This window comes from Clarias gariepinus, chromosome 5 (genome assembly GCF_024256425.1).
Source record: "Clarias gariepinus isolate MV-2021 ecotype Netherlands chromosome 5, CGAR_prim_01v2, whole genome shotgun sequence".
NCBI classification, from domain to species: Eukaryota; Metazoa; Chordata; class Actinopteri; order Siluriformes; family Clariidae; genus Clarias; species Clarias gariepinus.
Window position 1 is genome coordinate 26,064,963 of NC_071104.1, and position 21,148 is coordinate 26,086,110.

Consider the following 21,148-nt stretch of genomic DNA (forward strand, 5'->3'; position numbering starts at 1 on the left):
TGCGGATTAGGCTAACTGGTGTTCCCATATCGCCCATGGTGTAAATGCGTGTTTGAATGTTGACCAATGGTCCTTCCACAGGTTTTCAAATGAGAATAAATACAAAGGTGATCACCATTGGCCTCCACGGTCCCTAGTTTGACTACAAAGTTTCCTAAATGAGTGGATGGAATGGAGATTTAACAGAGATGTGTACCTAGTAAAAGTCTTCTAATTTTATTATGTAGATTTTCTCGACGTTTTATCATTTAAATGAAATGAAATTGGTACCTTTTGCACTGAGAAATAAAAGCTATAGCCTTTTATCTGCTAATGCCCATTAAATGTTTAAAGGTATAAATAAAAGAGATTGTAAGATCCCATAAAATTCATTTAATATTGTACAGTTTTGTCTCACTGAAGCCATTGTACAAAATTTGGCTCGACGACCATTTAACCTAAGGTTACAAGTTGTCGGAACCTCATGCGGAAGGAAATTTTACGAACATCAGAAGTGATCAGATTTTATTCGACTTTGGATCCTGGTGTGAAACTGCCAATAGGACTCCAATAGGACCCTGCTTTCTGCATGTTTTATTCATTACTTTACCCATAATGCAGGGATTTCCTCTGTAAGTAAACACATAGCCCAGAACTTTCACAGCTGCTCAGTGTTATTGATTAGCTAGACTTGACTTGTGCATAATGACTTGAAAAATTTATAATACTAGTCTAGTCATTAGATGAATGAATATTGATAAGATGATAATACAGTACATCATGAATATTGATGGATGTGCTAAAAAATTAAGCATGAAATGGAAACAGTGTTTTACAGAATTGAATTTCCTGGTTTGTGGTCTTCATTCTCTGAGCGACAATTGCCTGTAATCATTTATTTTCTGGCGTGATGGGTAACTAAGTATAAAGTTGTTCACACAGGAATATGGGTGCTCACGCTGGCTGGCCGGCAGCTCTCCCTTCAGAGTTATTAATAGTAACGTTAGGTGAAATAGAACAGACACACTTTTTAATAGCGGGCTTGGGAGTGTGTGTAACTCAGCAGTCAGCAGCCGGCCCATGGAGCTTCATCGCAGCAGGAAGTGTGGGCTACAAGATGCTTCTGGAAGACACCAGGCTGCAAAATATTGACCAAGAGCATGTTGTTGATCACATTGGGCTTGTGATTTGTATTGTCAATCTCTCAAAACAGATTGGCAAAATCATTTTGTGATTGAATTCTGTAATATTACTGTATTATCCTATAACCAGGAAATATAGTCAATTATATATAGTTATACAGTATAGTCGACCCCTGTTAAGTCACGGTTCAGAATTTTCTTAGATCTATTAATTGTTTGCGGAAACCCCTGCGATCTCTCTGAAACCGCAGATATAATCCGCTATTTTTCTATATCTTTTTTTGTGCCAATATATAATTTTTCATGCATTTTAACTCAAAACTATTAAGAACGATTAGTTTACTAATTTTGTACTAACATGAAGATAGTAATTAATTTTAGCTGAATTTCTATGTAAAATATAATACTGTATAATTTTTTAGTATTGTAGAGAGAACACAGATCAACCGTAGAGGCAAATGCGGCGTGGGGTGGTAAATTATTACTGTATTCACTCTTCTTATACCCTATTAAATGACTGCTCATACAGTACCAAGGAAAACGAGCTTGCATGAATTCCAGCACATACAGTATAGGGGTAACATGGGTATTTTACATTCTATCACTGCAGGAGACACAGTTGTACAGTATACGGGTTTGGGTAATGTGTTTATGTAAGCTGAGTTTGAAATCAAATTAAAGTGTTTTGGGAGCATATTTTGGGTCCTCATTTAGAGATTACTATAAAAACGGGTATTTATAGGCATTTTTTTTTTTTTACCATATCTAATATTTGTGGTTTTTCACATATTTCGCAGGTCCTCTAGGAAGGTTACCTCCAAGAATTTTGGGGGTCGACTGTAATCAGTAAAAAGTATAGAGTTTATACTATATACAGAGAATGCAAAAATATCTGGATTGTTTGTTAGAGGCGTATTTGCATATTGCAGGCTTCTGCGCTCGGACTATTGGAAAGCCTAATACTGGGCAGAAGATTAATAGGTGGTACTACATTTACATTACGCTTAGGCATTTGTCAGACGTCCTTATTCAGAGCGTATCCATTACACATCTGAGCAGTTGAGGGTTAAGGGTCTTGCTCAAGGGCCCAACAGTGGCAACTTGGTGATCGTGGGGGTTTGAACCTGTGACCTTCCGAACCGTAGTCCAATGCCTTAACCACTGAACTACCCCTGACCCCTGAATATAATGCCTGTAGGACAGTAGAGGAAATGATTATTAGTGTTGCTATAAATGGATACTATCGTATAATGTACTGGATAATACTATTAGTGTTTTCCCTGGTTAAAGTTATGTAGGTTTTTGACACTTATTAAACTTCAACCAGGGAAAAAGTAAGCAAAAGTTGAAGGTGTAGCCACTACTAAGCATTCTTTATGCAAGTATTTCCTTCACTCCTGTCATTTCATTAGACTATGTGTCAGTAAAGATCTGTTCAGTAAAAATCATTCATTGTTCTCGGTCCTGATGCACAGTCTCTAGACACATTTTCTTTACTAGAGCTCAAATAGATGCCATTAAATTTGTACTCCTAGATGTACAAAAAGGTATGCTTTATTTCTGTATCATATTCTCTTTAACACATTTCATATGGATTCGTTTCTAGACTCCGTGGCTGTGGAACACGAGAGAATGCTGGTACAACTACCCGTATCAGGTACTCTGTTTTTCTGCCTCAATTTTTATATTACTGTTTTACATGTGTTTGCTTGTTGCCTTTGTTTTGCGATGACATTGCAAATCAGGGTGGTTTTACTTTAGTAGACTTTGTGGTACTTACGCCATAGGTTGGAAGGTGTAGTTTTGAATAATCACTGTTTTTTTTTTTTTAATTATTATTATTTGTTTGTTTTTGTTCAGTTGCTTTAAATATGGAATAAAACATGTCATGGTGTGGTGTTATAGGAAAATAACGAAGGGCGTGGGTGTGATTGTGTGGTGTTCTGCCTGTACTGGATTGCTTTTCAACACCAGCACCTCCGGAATTGTTTTATGCCATTCATTCCACTACCATCAAACACTAGCAGCTTCTTATTGATGATAGAATAATGTCCTGCTTTTTGCCTGTTTATACTGTATAGTTAGGGGACTTTCCTACATTCCAAAAAACTCTTACAAACTGGCTCAGGATTAGCAACAAAATCTTGTAATGTACTCACTAATCACTTAAGCAAACAGAAGTGCCAAATCTTTGGACTCCACTCTGAACGTGACAAACTCATGATGAACTGTCGCAAACTGTCTACGAACTTTGACATCTCATAATTTGCTGGAAATTGTTAAAAACGGCAGATTTTTTTTTTCTCTTTTTTTTTCTTGCCTGTTCACATTTACTCCTTATGTTTCATATTAACTTCAGATAAGTTGCAACTATTTTGCAAATTAAGTAAGTGTATGTTTTCTATCGTACCATAAAAGCAGTTATTAAACAGCACACATAACATCAGCTAAAGTTTGCTAGGTAATTTCGTTTCCTTTTTTTAATTTTTGAAACATTGTCAATCAGTATTCTACTCGCAGCATTTGGGTGACTTTTCACTCTAGTTGTGCCACCGTGGTAGGCCAGTTGTAAATGGCATGCTTGGCACTCAGCTTTTGTCCTGCCATTGTTCGGTTTTCCTGCATAGCTGAAATCTTGGGCATCTTCTGCACTTCCCCTCTAACAGCCACAGCCAACTAGAGGTGTGACGTTTCTCTGCAGTGAGGAAGAGGGACGTCCGGCCCCCAAGCTGAGATATCGCCTATGTATTTACACTTTTTTTAATAGGGCAGTTAAAAAAGTGTATGTCACAAGAATGTGCCAGAAAAACGTGTCTTGCAGATTACTTTTACTAAAAAAAAAACTAACTAATATTCTAATATAATTTAAAGAAAAATACCCATCCAACATACCTATTAACCTATCTAAACAAATATAAGTTGATATAATGTATGATAAATCTTGATTAATCCTGATGGATATTGCAGAATATCTGAATATTAGGGTCCATCCTAAAAACTCTCTATAATTTGTTGAGTTTAGTTATTTTTACTTGGTTATGGACTATATAAATATCTTAAGAGTTTTTAATTCATTGCAAATCCTCTATCTCAGTATAGTTAACCAAACATAAGCATGCTACTATTTTATTTCATTTCATTTTTTTTGTCTGCAACTACATTTTGAAATTCAAGACAAAAAGTGTAATGACTCCCCTCGGATTTTTTACAATCAGATTCAGGAATGTGGGACTGTATCTATGAAGGACATTGCAGTTATTTAAATTTTTTTTATTATAACAATTTCCCTTCCCAGGAATTTTATTTTATTTTTTATTAAAATTTACATAAAACTTGTTGGTGCTGTTAAATCCTTCTAAAATGCTAATTAAACATTTCCAGGGAACTTTATTATCAACAGTTGCACACATGTTTTTAACTGTTGATATCTACAGTAATGTCTGCTTTATGACTCTTTGTGTAATTAGTTGTTATAGACAGCATAATGCATTAAAATGCACACATTTAATTTTCCTTGCAGCCTGATTTGCCTTTTGAGCTGCTATTTTAGAAAACTATCGAACAACTTTTGAGTCTAGACTTCAGCAGCACCTTGCCGTAAACAGCCTGAGCATGTCAGTTGATTTTTGTCTCTCTTGCCGGATAAACAGACGGTGGTAGTTCAGTCATTTAAGTATCCAGACGGAGATGATTTTTAACTCTGTGTACTGTTGGCCTCTTAACCCACAAATTGCTCATATTCTTCTCACTTTTTTTTTTGTCTTGTTAGATGACTAAAAATATTGACTTTATTTCCATAGACTCTAACAGTTGACCTGCATTATTACTACATCTTGGAGCTGTCGTTCTACCTATCTCTTCTCTTCTCTCAGTTCACAGACATCAGGAGGAAGGTATGATGCTGGACTAGCCATGTGGATTTATACGCATGAATTGATATGATATCTAATATTTTTGAAGGTTTCACTATTTCAACTGTCCGCTCATTGGTTGAGTTCCTCTCCACCATTGTGTCCTGCGATTATGTTTAAGCCACCAGAACAAGAATATTGTTAATGAGCACAACTGCTACTTTTGTAATAAACGAGTGCAACATTTATTTATTTATTTATTTATTCATTTTCCCAAATGAATTATGGCTTTTAGTTCATACTAATTGCTTAGAGAGAAGGAGGAGAAATTTTATATTGGAAAAGCTCTGATCCTGCACCCCTGTTCTGTGTGATGATATTAGTTGTGTACTGAAATCGTAACCTTTTATGTCTGCAAATAGGCTATTAGCCCAAGCCTCTATGTTACAAGTAAGGATAAAAGACAGTAATGTAAATTTTTTGTCATCCACATGAAATTATTGGCTATTAAAAAATAGTTTAAGATGGTTTATTCTCGACTTTTGTGCAAATGAATGCAACAGCACCACTGACCATAAGAAAGAAACACACAATAGTATGAAGAAGCGAGGCGAGGGCTGATTCCTTTCTAGGCCAGATTGAAGATTCATGACTGCTCTAGACAAAGGGAACAAGTTACGAATGACCATGATCGGAGATGACTTAAACGCTTGATGAAGTTGCGTTCTAAAAAATCATCAGTATAAAACACAGCTATGTTTAATAGTGAAAAAGTGACAAGAACTCACAGGTTTGATACTAAACAGCCATATGGCTTTAAATAACCCAGTTGTTATTGGGGCTAATAAAAAAAAATTTGCTAGGGAGCATAATGATCGGACTTTGGAGCTATGGAAAATGGGTGTTTGGTCCATTTTTTTTTTATTTATTTTTTTTATATATTTTTTTTTCCAGTCCAGATTGTCCCTTTACCAGAGCGATGGACGCGTCAGGGTAAGAAGTGAAGCACATGAAGCAATAGTACACAATGCCCACTGTACAAGCTTGTGAAGGCGGAGTTATGATCTGGGGTTGCTTCAGATGGTCACGTCTAGACACGTTTAGCTACACTACATCATACGATTGCAATAAAAACCAGGCTTTATCTTTAAGCGGGCATAAAAGACTTGTACAGTGTACTTTGTAAAAGGTTTTAATAAAATCTTTGTGAATTAAGATGCATATAAAGTGCATTAACTGAAAAATAAATTATCTTTTTTTGCTTTATCTTTATTGAAGCAGGTAAAATCATGTTGAGATTAAAACCTGGGAAAGAGCGAAGCAGACAAAGTAATGATGCAATACAGTTAGCATAACATCAGGAAAGCATTTAAATACCGCAGCATTTATCAAGCAAATCCGGCCATCCTTTAAAACTGATTTAAATTCTCCCAGTGAAGCCAATTCAACTAGATTATGGTGCTTTTTGTACACACAGCAGACTGATTTATTATACATTAAAGGTGGCCAAAGTCCATATGTATATAAACATCTACTGGGTCCTTTACCGTTCTAGTTCTAGGGATAGGATGATATTTACATTTGCCTTTTTTGGTTCATGGTTTTATCCAAAATAATTCACAACTCTGCGCACATGTCCCTTGTTCCATTAATACATGCTCAAGTTCATCTTTTTTAAATGCCATTGTTAAATATCATTTAACTGTTTTTTTTTTTTTTTTTAAATAAAAAATTTCTGTTGCAAATCATGCACCCTTTGAGCCACATGCACTAAGGATAGTAATGATCTCAAACTGTGCTCATGCAAAATTGGGCATACCTTTTTTTTTTTTTTTTTTTTTAGCTGAAAGAGGTTTTGCAAATCGCACTGGTTGGTAGCGTAACTCTTTCTTCGCACAAAAGTACTACTTAACATAATCTCAATTACACAGCAGCGCATCATTGAACCCAATTCTTGATTCCTTTTTGTCGCAGTTGACGTTCTCAAACGGCGTGGGTTTTCTCCATTGCTGTTTCTTTAAAGTACTTTCATCCACCTGTGCACATCACGTTCGTCAATGTTCCTACTGTATCTCTATAAACGTTCTGTAGCACAGTGGGAGACCATCAGCCACGACGAGGAGGATAGTTGGGTTCAACAATAGCACAAATGCATTGCTCGTACTCTGTGAAGGTTGTGTGCTTATTTATAGACTTCAATAAACCCTACATATTGGCATAGCTTTGTGACACAACCTAATGTAATTTGAGGCATATACTTATGATGCGAATCCATATTTACAGAATAAATCATGTTAAAAACTGTGGATAAATCCAACAAGGCAAAGTTCACGCAAAGGTCACGCAAGAGCTAGATTTAGAGTAAAAATAAATAAATAAATTAATTAATTCACTAAATGGAAAGCATTCATTGAATGACGCATGCTGCTGAATCAGAAGGACATTATATTATTACTGACCTGCATGCTGGTCTCAGGCAGTCTGTAAAGTAATTGAACAGCAACAATTTGTGTTGATTTCCTTCTGTATTCCAATGCACTGGATTTCAAAATGAGACAACGTCCGTAAAGTGTCCAGGAAACTACATCGCAGCCAAACCCAGGACGTAAATGCCCACAAATTAAACTGTCATTCAACACTTTAATCTCATTGTTTCATTTCGAATCCAATCTGCTGGAATAATGAGGAAAAACCTTACAGCATTACATAATTGCTTATAGCCTGCACTTTATTTAACCTCCTCGATCTATTTATTCCTTCCTTTGGCTCGCTTTCTGCTCTATTTGTGCTATCCTGTTACTCACCCTTTCATATCTCAAATCTCTTTGTTGATTGCTGGCATGTTGTCTGTATTTTAGTTGTTGTTGTTGTTGTTATTTTTCTTTCTCCTTTCAGTATTTTTCCTGTACAAACTCCACCATGTGCCCACTCCAGTATCTTTCCTCCTTTCTGCATGCCATGCTTCCATTTTGTTTAACACCACTGCTCTTCTTCATCACCTTCATCCTCATCTGATTCTCACGGATTATTCCAGTTCAGCTGGCCGCTGTCCCGCTGAGCCACTGCAGTCCTATGAGTCACCAGGGGAGCATGCGGTGCATCACCTGCGAGCAGTTTTCAGGAATAGGAACTGAGCTAAAACATTGTCGTGTTTGAAGCCATTGGTAATTTTAGCTGTTTCTTGTGGAGATGATGATTAAACATTATTACATTTATTAAAATCCACAGCGGGCTAAGTTATGAGTAATATCCAGTGGAGCATGTAATATCTTTTGCAATTTTTAAATCTGTTAATTATTGAGTTTTGACTACATTTTACTTCCTCTATTAATTAGATTTTTATTTGATTTTGAGCAACAAAAGAACCTCATAAAAGGAGGAAACAAAAACAGTTTTACAGTTTTATTCCCCATAATTAAAATTAATTGTGGCTTTTTATCAACAAAATAACAAATTTTCCAAGTATTCCAGTAATAACCACGTCAGTTTTCACATTGGGACGTTGTTGTGCCTTTAGTTATTGTACTTTAGCAGAACGATATTTTTAAAAAGTCTATCTTCAGTTTGCTTTTTAGTGAAATCAAATCCAAAATAAAACTATGCAAAACATATTTGGATAAGAAAAAGACAATACTCCCTTCACTGCCTATAATAAGCATCTCTGGGTAGAGACCGTTTGAAAGTTTCAATAAAGAAAAGTGTCCAACCAGCTGCCAGAGACATTGCTGAGCATCTCGTTTTCTTTTTTTTTTTTTTTCCCCGATTTTCTCCCTAATTTAGTCATGTCCAATTCCTCCCCGTCACTAGGAGGCTCCCACGTTAAGGCTACTACTACGACTTAGTCGGGAGAGCCGAAGGCTATCGCATGTTTCTTCTGAACCACATAAGGCCAGCCGACTGCATTTTTTTAATACTGCTCGCTCACACTGTTGGGGGCGTCGTAACCCACTCGGAGGACAGCGCTATCTGCTCCTTCCGCTTTTGTGAACTCACAGACGCCCCTGATTGGCTGTAGAGCCAACGTGGGAGGACTAAGTACCTTTCATTCCTCCCCTCTGAGAGAGCTCGGCCAATCAGCTCTCTCTAGACCTCCGGCTGCGTGTGGTTACAGCATCACCCGGAATCAAACTCGCGATCTCCAGATGATAGGGCGAGCACTTTACCGCTTTGCCACTCAGAGGCATTGCAAAGCATCTCTAACGGAATAAAAAAAAAAAGGAATGATTACAATATACAGTATATAGAATGTGTGTGCAGTAGCTACTTTTTTTCTAGTTAGGCATTACTAAGCTTGAGGTCTTAATACTTTTATGGGCAGATCATGTTGTATTCGATCAGTGGTGGAAATCGACTTGAGCTTTATGTAGATATGTGTTGATGAGCAATATAATTTGAAGTTTCGCAGCTTGATGAAGTTTCTTTTTGCAGGACTGTCTGCTCATGTTCATGCACCATGTTGCCACTGTCTCGCTAATCATGTTATCCTACGTGAATAACATGGCTCGAGTGGGTACACTCGTCCTGTGCCTCCATGACGCTTCAGATGTGCTGTTGGAGGTAAGAATGAGTAATGTTTATGAATGCTATTTAAAGGTCAGGGAATTGTTATGCTGTCCGTTACCATAACCAGTAAGTGTGTTGTTCCTAAAGGCAGGTCTGGGACCTGTTTCAGGAAATTTTATGAATATTTATAAACTTTAAAGTTTATTGAAAGTTTACAATGAAGGCATTGTGTATGCACTGCCATTAGCCATATTATTTGAAGTTATATGCTACTTGTCATATCAACTTGCCTAACCCCAAGTTCAGACACAACTTCAGTTTTCAACTTTTTTCAACCTTGCAAATTAATACTGAAGACATCCAAACAATGAAAGAACACGCGTGGAATTATGTAGTAACCCAAAAAGTGTCAAACAACCCAGAATGTTTTATATTTTCAGTTGTCCAAATTAGCTACATTTAGCTTTGATCCTAGCGAAGGTCAGTCAATCTGAAAAATCTCAAAAACTTTAAATGTACCCTCAAGTGCAGTTACCAAAACCATTAGACGCTATGAAGAACTGGCTCTCATGAGGTTCGTCCCAAGAAAGCAAGACCAAGAGCTACCTCTGCTGCAGAGCACAAGTTCATTAAAATGACCAGCTTTAGAAACCGCTGATATACAGCACTTCAGATGAGCTCCCACATAAATGCTTCAAGCGGTAGACATATTTCAACATCTACTGTTCAGAGGAGAATGAGTCAGGCCTTCATGGGTGAAAAAACAAGTAGAAGAGACTTGCTTGGGCCAAGAAACACAATAAATGGACATTAGATCAGTGGAAAGCTATACTTGGGTCTGATGAACCCAAATTAGAAATTTTGGGGTTTAACTGCTATGTCTGTGTTAGACGTTGTGAGTGTGATTAGGCGGTTCCTGAATGTGTGGTTCCCACTGTGAAGCATGTAGGAGGAGGTGTAAAGGTGTGGCGGTGCTTTGCTGGTCACACTGTTGCTGACTTGGTCAAAATTGAGGGCACATTTAAACAGCATGGCTACAGTACCACAGCATTTTGTAGTGACGTGCCATCCCATCCGGTTTGAACTTAGTGGGTCCATTACTTGTTTTCCAACAGGACAATGACCCCAAACAAGCCTCTAGGTTATGTAAGAGCTATTTGTCCAAGAAGGAGAGTTATGGAGAGTACCTGGTCTCTACAATCACCCAATCTGTATCCAGTTGAGATGGAAAAGATGGACCAGGGAGTGATGGAAAAGCAGCCAACAAGCACTCAATACGTCCAGGAACTCCTTTAAATTTGTTGGAAAACCATGCCTCATAAGGCAGACTGGGAGAATGTCAAGAGTCAAAGCTTCATTAAGGCAAAGCTGCTTTAAAGAATCAAGAACATAAAAGATATTTTGGGTTATTTAACACATCTTTGTTGACCAAATAATTCCGTATTTGTTCTGTCATAATTCCACAGTGGCCTTGCACGTATACATTCAGGGGTTTGATTCCTGACTTGGGTCTCCCTGTCCTTGGTGGGTTTTCTCTGGGTAATTCAGTTTTCTCTCACAGTCCAAAGACATGCAGATTAGGTTAATTGGTGTTAACAAATTGCCCGTTGTGTGTGTGTGTGTGTCCTGCAATAGATTGTACTCCGCCTCATGCTTTTAGATCCGCTTGGGATAGGCTCCCTCGTGGCCCTGTACAGAATAAGCAGAATACAAAGGGAGTAAAACTATAAAATTAGTGAATAATTTTACTGTCCTCAGTATTAATATACAGTGTTGAAAACAATAAAAATAAAGAACAACCTCTGAATAAGAAGGTGTGTCCAGACTTTTAATTGGCACTGTACAGTTTCTGTCTTTTGCCCATTTGTTGCTATTCTTTAGTCATCATTGAAAACTGACCACCGCAAGACCACATGAGACAAGATTATAGCCTTGACATGGTAGCAGCATTGTGGTTTGTGCTGCAATAGCTTCTTTTAGACTTAGCTTGTTTGTGCAGTTCAAGCCTACAGTTACTATTTCTATATCTGTGATAATTATCTTATAATCACTTCTTCAGTGTTCAGTTTCTGAGCCTCAGTGCTATTACCTAATATCAGTATATGTGGTTGGTGGACAAAATGTGTATAGCAACAGGTGGTTAATATATAATAATTGTACACCTCCAAAGTGCATCTATATGGGAAAATGTCTGCCTGGGAAAATGTCCGACATAAATAATAAAATGTAAATAAAAGCTGGTCTACCATGTAATTCATTCCAAAGCAACTCTTTGTATATATGTGCTGCAAAAAGTGATGTTTTTGTTCGACAGTAGCACAAAGTGCTTCAGAAGCTTTTGGATATACAGTATGAAAGCTTTATAAAATGAGACAATAAATATCATGTATATATGTTGTTTGTTTTCAGGCTGCCAAAATGGCGAACTATGCCAAGTATCAGAGGCTTTGCAATGTGCTCTTCATCATGTTTGCACTGGTCTTCATCAGCTCCAGACTGGGCTTATATCCTGTCTGGTAAGAAGTTTTGCCCTATCTCTCTCACTCTCTAGCTCTATGTATTTATTGAATTAATATGTTAATTTATATTTTCTACTTACAGTCTTATGTAAAAAGTTTAGGCACCCCTTGATTAACAGATTTTGCTGATTTTTCCTAATTGAAAAGATGTTAACAGTCTCTCTTGCAAATGGAAAAAAATGCACAATATTTTCAGCAAACATTGATGCACAGTTACTTCTTATGCCATAAATTGAACAAAAGAAAGAAAAAAAATTATGGCACTGTGCAAACGTTTGGGCACCCTAAGAGTTCCAGAGATTTATTTTAAATGGTTTTAGACCTTAATCAGATGGTTAGATCTGATGCATGGCAACAGCTGTCATTAGTAAATGCCAATTTCAAAGCTTTACAAATACTTTAACTCTTTAAACCTTGTGCACACACTTACGGACACTCAACAACCATGGGTTCCTTTAAGCAGCTGTGTAAGACTTTAAAAATGAAAGTTATTGATGCCCACAATGCAGCAGAAGGCTACAAGAAGATAGCAAAGCATTGTCAGCTTGCAGTTTCCCCAGTGAGAAATGTAATTAAGAGATGACATTTCAGGGGAACTGTAGAGGTCAAGATGAGATCTGTAAGACCAAGAAGAGGAGGTGTTACTAAGTACTGATTATGTAGGGTGCCCAAACCTTTGCACAGTGCCACAATAATGTTTTTATTTTTAATCTTGGTTCAATTAATGACCTAAAAAGTAACTATGCATCAATGTTTGCTGAAAATATTGTGCATTTTTTTCCTTTACTTTTTTGACTATACTTTTTTACATAAAAAAAGATCTTTTGCTTGTTAAGATCTTTTTTTATGTAAAAAAGTACATAGGGTTGGGTCAAAGTACTGTAAAGGCATAGAATTAAGTCACTGTGTTAATAGTAATGCATGTACAGTATGTGGAAGGTTCGCACAGAGATAGTTAACCAAATGTGTGTTTGTGTGTGTAATAAGCTCTGTGTTGAAGGACAGCATATCATCTGACGGCAGATGATGTGTTTTGACAGTAGAGTAGTTGATCGTGCACATTGTGGTTTCTACCCACCTTTTCCCATTCAAATAACAGATTCAACACTTGCAGTGCAACAGATGTACAAGTCACACCTGAGCCGAGTTTGCCGTGCAGTACACTAATAACATTTAGATATTCAACATACGGTACACTAGCAGCTGTGCGTGGTGCGCTCTCGTCACGTGCTTCTTTACATATGTATGTGTTAAGGACCTTGGTGAATGCTTTGTTAAAGAAAAAGTAACTTTAGGTGCAGTTTTATTATTGGGGTTGTGGAACTACATCTATTATTTCAATCCCAGCATTAAATCTAATATTAATAATTAATAATTAATTTTCCCTCTGTATCTTGTGTGTTGTCACTTCCTGTTGTTTCTGGACTGATAAGGGGTTGGTCAGATAGCTGAGTGTTGCACATGGTCTCCAGCTTCATTGTGACCGAAGACCTATTAAATTTCTCACCAGCCTCTGCTCTTAGCCACTTACATTAGTTGATTTATTAATTTTTAACAGTCACTGTTGATTGCCGTAAAAGTAATTTTTTGGGGACTGTGAGCGCCATCTGTTGGGGGTATGTGTCTGACCAGGGCATCTGAATGACGCGTTACTTTCTGCTTTTCCCTTGGGATTTAGGCACATCTGAATAGTTGCCAAGTGACAGTTACTATGGCTACAGAATAGAAATCTTATCAAAGAAAAATGTGTGTGTGAGAGAGAGGTTATTTAAAGCATTGCTTATGTTTTGCTTTGTACTAGCTGCAATATACCACTTTTCTTAAGCTGTGTTTCAGCAACAATGAAGGACCTTGATGTCCTTGGCTTCAGCATGTGTATGTGACCAAAAAGCAGATGTAGAACTATGTCGCTGGTTCATGCACAATGTGACATTTTATCATACAGGGCTGTTAGGAAAATGCCAAGATGCTGAAACATATTATAGTAGTTAGCTTTAATTAAAGCTAATGTTGTGATTCCTTTTGCAGCTGGCAAATATTTGGATCTGCATTGATCCATTTTATTCCTTGATAATGGGATAATGATGATGAGTAAGCATTAAGACTTGAGTGCACTTAGAAAGCGAGGCCTTGGTACATTTCGTAAATAAGTATTTTTACATCTGAAAACAAGATTATTGGGTTGGCGAGTTTCTCCGAAATCTGGAAATATTCCCTTGTGTTTTGTTGTCATGGCTTTTCTTTCTGTAAGCCTGCTTTTCTGTGCTGAGATATCACCGTTTCTGTTCTGTCCTAAGTCCAACTGCAGACTCATTCAGACATGAATGCTGTTACAGTACTTCAGTCCTGTGTACACTAAACGCTTCTACAACTTAAGGAATAGCACATTTTTAACGAGTGACCAGATTTACTGTTGCGTAACATCTCATTACTCTGTGGTAAAAAGGGATGGTGCACTGGAAAGAGTGTCGGACATTTGAATGAGTATACTAAGGGTCAGTGGTGGCTCAGAGGGTTAAGGCACGGAGTTGGGCCCGTGAGCGAGGCCCTTAACCCTGTCTGCTCCAATGACGGATGATAAAATGTCACACTGTGCATGAACAAGCGATATAAAAAGTACATAAAGGCTAACTATTCTACATCTGATTTTTTTTATGGCTGACCCTGCGCTCTGACCTCAGTTACACTGAGATATGCCAAGAAAGAATTTCACTATGCAGCAACTTGTATGTGACAAATAAAAAAATAATAATTAGGGCAGTGGTGGCTCGATCGGTTAATGCTGTGGGTTTCTGATCAGAAGGTCGGGTTTGAGCCCCAGCACCACCAAGTTGCCACAGTTGAGCCTTTGAGGGCAGTGGTGTTTCAGAGGAATAAGGCATTGAGTTACCGATCAGAAGGTCAGCAGTTCGATCCCCAGCTCCACCAGGTTGCCATTGTTGGGCCCTTGAGCAAGGCCCTCAACCCTATCTGCTCCAGGTGTGCTGTATCATGCCTGAACCTGCGCCCTTACCCCAGTTAAACTGGGATATGCAAAGAAAGAATTTCACTGTGCAGTTATGTATATGTGACAAATATAAAGGCGTAACTTAACTTATACTGTAGGTTTTAGCCCTACACTGGATTGTGCTTTAGTTTCATTAATGATAGAATTTGCTATGGGCATGCTATATTATATTTCTCCATGTATAATTTACTGTTATATTAAGGCTTTGTTGAACGAAGTGCTGTTTTTCTGAAGCAGAAAAAGCTTTGAAGTTTCTCTAACCTGACATGGTGCATTTGTTTGTCTTATTAACTTCCAGCAGGGAAATGAGAGCAGCTTTAGAGGGAATGATTACTTATTGTAAAGTGTAGAACTTGTTTTATGGACCTTGCACAATATTAATAATGGCATGTGAACAGATAAAAACCTGCACAAATACATTTTAGTTAAAATGTTAGTGTGGCAAAGTGGGTTTTTTTAGTATAAAGGACTAAAAGAATGTGGAACTTGGTGTTATCGTTAACTAATCAACTTCTGTGACACACCGTATTGGACCATGCATTACCCCTTTGTCATTAATTAAGTTCTTAAACATAACATTTTAGGTTGGGTAAATGAGCAGCTGATTTAGGGAAATTCAATTATACTGGACCTGATGCAATCCATTATCGTAAGTCAATTGAGTGGCAAAGTAACTTTCATCATCAAACTTTACATCTTCACATTAATGTATCGTTCTTAAATATATACAAATCTGGACCCGTCTTCCAAAAGCTTCTTAAACCTAAAAGTTGCTCCCAGTGACAAAATTCTAAGAAAATTCTTGAATTATGACATTTAGAATTTCCCCTTAAATTTAGGACTAAATCCTATTGAAGATAAAAATGATTCACAAACAGTTTATCACATGTCGTTCCTGAGCTGCCAGTGATCCAGAACTCCCTCTGCCCTCTGGACCTGTCTGACTCATCCTGGTGCCCCGCTTCTGGTTGGAGATCTCGTCACATGGATGCCCCGTGTGTCTGGGGATGGTTTCACTCTACCATGAAGATGGTTCTGGACTCGACTGATGTTGACAGCTGTTTCTCTGAGGACTTGACTTGGCTGCAGTTGCTCGATAGTTCAGGACTGGAATTTCCTACGAGTCTACCTGAGCCTCCAATAACTACCTGGACTCCATATTAACATCAGTTAACATCAACTGTTATAGCTGATCTGCCTGCCACCTAACACACAGTATGAATGCAGATCAATTCCTGCTCTCTGTTTCACCCGAATGAGGATGGGTTCCCTGTTGAGTCTGGTTCCTCTCAAGGTTTCTTCCTATTACCATCTCAGGGAGTTTTTCCTTGCCACCGTCGTCCTCGTCTTGCTCATCAGGGATCCGACCATTTTGATTCATACACATTCACATTCCATACAAACTTAAATAATTCTTTTGATTGTGTAAATCTGCTTTACGACAATGACGATTGTTAAAAGCGCTATACAAATTGAATTAAATTGAAAAAGATCCTAAGGTAAGAAATTTTTTTAGATTAGAGAGGAGGACATCAGTGTTTTAATACTGTTAAAGTACTGTGCAGAGGTCCCGAGATACTCCTCATTTCTTCATATTAAATTAAATAAAATTTATTGATGTAGATTAAATTAAAGAAATCTGAGCCAAAAGATATGATTTTAAAATTGGTTGTTTATGTAACAACCTCAGCAGCAACCTCATTTCCCCCCTTGTCGGTTCCAACCCCTGAGCATTCAGCATCACCAGTATACTATTCACCAGCCTGATCATCTGTCGTAGTCCGCACCTGTTTCTCATTTCTCATGCTGTTAGATTGTTTTTATGCTTGAATGATTCATATGTCACTTAACAAACAAAAGACATTCCTCTGAAACGGAGGATATCAGGGACTGGACTGAAAATAATAGGCAAAAAGAAGTCCTTTAGGAAACCTGGAGAACTATTCCTCAAGGTTACATTAAAATACAAGCAAGACTGGCAATTTGTAAGCAAAATATGACGGACTGAGGGGTAGCTCGAGACTTTTGCGCTGTGCTGGATGTGAATATCGAGTTATGAAACAGTGTTATGTAAGCAGAAGGCACATCAGTGTTGGTGCCTCACCGCTTCAGGGTCCAGGGTTCGATCCTGAACTTGATAACAGTGTGTGTGTGTGTGTAAAGTTTCTCATGTTCTCGCCTGGGTTATCTCCCATCTGCCAGAAATATCCTGGTAGGTGCACTGACTGCTGACTACCCTAGGTGTAAAGAAGTGAGTCAGTGGAATGACGTCTCACCCAGGGAGTACCCACGCCTTACACAGTTTCTGACACAGACTCCTGATCCACTGTCGGCAGGAGCGGAATATGTGCTTACTAAACATAGATGGACGAATGACACTGTAATCATGTAAATATTAATCGCTTTTTTTCTATTTTTGTGTCTGACCTGAACACAGGATTTTGAACTCCACTTTGTTTGAGAGCTGGGAGATCGTGGGGCCGTACCCATCTTGGTGGGTGTTTAATGGGCTGCTGGTGCTGCTTCAGGGATTACACATTTTCTGGTCCTATCTCATAGTGAAAATAGCTTGCAAAGCCATCTCCAAAGGCAAGGTAAGGGAAGTCAGCCTACGCGTTTTAACGTCACTCATGATTTGCTCCGCATGCTCAAACAATACCTGCTCTCATTGTGTCTAATATCAGATTTCTTGCTCGGTATCACAGCTATGCTTTGTTTGATTCATTAACTGGCAAAAGAAATGTAGCTTATATGATAGAAAAATCTACACGTGCATGTTTAACCTCTGCTCATTTAATCTGCTCTTGCTTTTCACGGCTACTCTTACTTAAGTGTCATGTCTCTGTTCTCTTTGCTAATCCTGCATTGCCTCAGGTGGGAAAGTGGAATCCTTTACATGTAAGTATGATCATTAAATGGTGCATCAAATTAAATGTACTGCCATGATATACTGTAGTAAACATCAGTTCTACATCATGTATAAAGTATGTACTTCATACTATGGAGGTATGAATCAAGTCTGATAATTTTAAATTTTAAATTCCATATTTGCATCACATGGCGTGTTTATTGCATCTTTTTGATGTCTTTTTGTTGCATTTAAACAAGCCACTATATTTACCTTCAATTCACTCGGTTAGTACGTAACTGTTAGTACTCATTCTGATGTGTGATTTGAAGGTTAACTCAAGCTCTTGACCTGTATCTGCATTCATTTAATGCATTGCTCTCAGCCAGATGATTGGATTATTGCCTGAATGTGTAGATGTCCTTAATAAAATGTTTAATGAGTGCATAACCCCACAACACAAAGTTAATGCAATGCCTTATAATCATTTTAGATAGGATTGCAAATAGGAAACCTTCCCAAACTAGACTCTAGCCCCAAGCAGCATGCCTTATGCCACTTCTCTTTCCCAGGTGTCAAAGGATGACCGCAGTGACATCGAGTCTAGTTCTGACGAAGAGGAAATGGCGCCATCTGCTCACAAACACCACACTAACGGGACCAACGGGTCTCATGGCACTAACGGTTTCCTGTCATCTGTGTGTCATGATGAACACTAAGCGTTAAGCTTGAGTCGTTTCTGCCCGCCGCAGCCTGCTTGTTAGTCTGTACAGTACTCATGTGTGTCAAAACAACAACGTCACCCATCTGGTACTGGAAGATCTTTAATGCAGAATAATGTGAATGCAGTTGCATTTCAGTATGATTCAGTACAATGATTTTTGTTCCTATTCCTTTTTTTTTTTTTTTTCTTTTTTTTTTTATTATAATTAAATCATTTATACTGTAGGCACCTGGGTGAATATCAAATCACAGCTCCTTCCTCTCTCTATAGCTCACTCTTCTTTCGAATAAATGAAAAGCGTCTGTCGTTTCATGCTAGCATGCTGCTGTGGTCATGTAGTTTGGTGTCAGTGGGAGCGGCTGTTTTCTTAAGGTAATCTTTATGTATTAATTTATTTTTTTATATCTATATATAGGTTGCAAAATTGTGGTCGAGTCTTTATTTTCTACTTCTTCTAGTAATTTACTGTCAGTGTTTTGAGATGGCGCACTATTTAAAGTTCATTCAGCGTTTCAGGATTCAGCAAGGCAACAGCTTTTACGTACACAGTGTTTCGCTTTCAGTCCTTTTCCTGGAACCTCAGTTGAGACAACTGCGTTCTGATTTGCTCACCTGTAAAACGGATGAAATGCGTTACACAAACGAGGACACCTCTTGCTATATTTGCACTAGTGAACTGTAAAATTGGAATTCTCTAACTGTATTATGTGCTCATGTGTTTTGTTGGGAATTCTTCCATATTGTCCTTCACCTGAAATCAAGTATGGACCTGTACCTAAAACACATTTTTGCATTGTGTTAAAGAATTGTAAAACCATTTCAAATGCGTTTATTTAATTGACTTTTATTGCCCTCTGTCCTTGATTTATAATATGATCCTCCTGCTGGGTTTACATGAACCATGTAATGTGTTATACTGTAGGTATTGGCGCACAGTTGCATGACAGTTTCCACAGTATTAATATCAAGTTTTATAAATCAAAAAATATTTATTATTAGCTAAATTGTGGAAATGTCCCCTTTATATGACCCTATTTTAAAACAAAAAGATTCATTCCAGTTATGTTGTGTAGGAAATGTGCGCACACTTTTATGCACCTCGCCAAAAACCTGAACACCATACAGTGATATTATGTTTCTGCTTCTTTAGCTTTGAATGATATTTTCTCATTGTCCCATTGTCCTGTTCTTGGTATAATGTAACACTTATTTTTACTGAGCTAAGTGGATGACTCATTAAAATGCCTTTGAAATCAGGGTAAAACTGTTGCTTTTCTTTTGTGAGCAGTGGAGAAGACAGGAAGCTAATTATGTCTTGCTAAGCTAATTGTCTCTATGATGATGATAAATTCTGGGCTTTAAATGTCAAACGTCTAAATGTCGGGTTAAAAACTAAATGTTTAAAAGCGTCTGATTTCTGTCTTTGACACAGGCCTAATTTGGCAGCTCTTTAGAATAAACTTTTTGTCTTTTTAGATCAATATTGGATAAAGTGATTCGGGTGCACAATTAAGTGATCTGTTGCATGCAATATGTTTACTGTTTTATCTTGCATTTGTTGTACATTTAAATGTACAGCTATCATTAAAAAGTTCAGTAATTCACATTAACTCACTCGCTCATTTATCGTCTATACCGCTTCATCCTGTATTCAGGGTCGTGGGGTCCTGGAGCCTATCCCAAATGGCTTAGGGCACAAGACAGGGTACACCCTGGACAGGATGCAAATCTAGTACGCGCGCACACACACACACACACACACACACACTATGGGCAATTTGGGAACGCCAGTTAGTCTAAGCTGCATGTCTTTAGACTGTGGGAGGAAACCTAAGTACCCGAATCCCACCAACCACAGGGAAAACATGTAAACTCTAAGTACACAGAGACAGGAATCGAGTCTGGCCGGGAATCAAACCCAGACCCTGGAGGTGCAAGGTATCAGTGGGCTACACAATCATGGGAAAGACTCCTGACTTGATAATTTCCCAAAGGACGATCATTTACACAAAGCAAATGGAGGATAAGACACAAAAGGTCACTGCGGGCCTCTGAGTGGCACAGTGGTAAAGTGCTTGCCCTATCATCCGGAGATTGCTGGTTCAAACCCCGGGTGATGCTGTTTTTCTCTCACAGCCGGAGCCTAAAGAGAGCTGATTGGCCGAGGTCTCTCAAAAGAAAGGAAACACAATATATTCTTCGAGTGGTAGTAGCCTTAATGTGGGAGCCCCCTAGTGACGGGGAGGAATTGGCCATGATTAAAGTAGGGGAAAAAAAAGGTCACTGCTAAAGAGGCTGGCTGTTCATCCAAGCACATTAATGGAAAATTGAATGAAAGGGGAAATGAGGTAGAAAAAGGTGCACAAGCAACAGGGATACCCGCAGCCTTAAGAGGATTGTGAAACGCAGTCCATTTATGAATCTGCAGGAGTCAGTGCTTCAAGAGCCACCACGCACAGACGTATCCAGGACATGGGCTACAACTGTTGCATTCCATGCTTGAACCAGAGATAACATCAGGTGTCGTACCTGGGCTAAGAACAAAAAGGACTGGATTGTTGCTCAGTGGGCCAAA

General features: G+C 38.2%; 1 protein-coding gene across 2 annotated transcripts in view; it reads left to right on the top strand.

Moving 5' to 3' along the window:
* The window catches only part of cers6 (ceramide synthase 6), a 37,990-nt gene extending 18,161 nt beyond the window's left edge, over positions 1-19,829 (top strand). The window contains exons 5-11 of one of the 2 annotated variants that reach the window (XM_053497295.1): positions 2,728-2,778; positions 4,922-5,014; positions 9,401-9,529; positions 11,885-11,991; positions 17,439-17,595; positions 17,876-17,899; positions 18,422-19,829. In XM_053497295.1, coding sequence (XP_053353270.1) covers positions 2,728-2,778; positions 4,922-5,014; positions 9,401-9,529; positions 11,885-11,991; positions 17,439-17,595; positions 17,876-17,899; positions 18,422-18,568 — 708 coding nt within the window. In that variant the 3' untranslated portion in view covers positions 18,569-19,829. The remainder of the gene's footprint in view (positions 1-2,727; positions 2,779-4,921; positions 5,015-9,400; positions 9,530-11,884; positions 11,992-17,438; positions 17,596-17,875; positions 17,900-18,421) is intronic. The other variant, XM_053497296.1, reaches the window with a different exon arrangement.
* Positions 19,830-21,148: the final 1,319 nt, after the last annotated feature.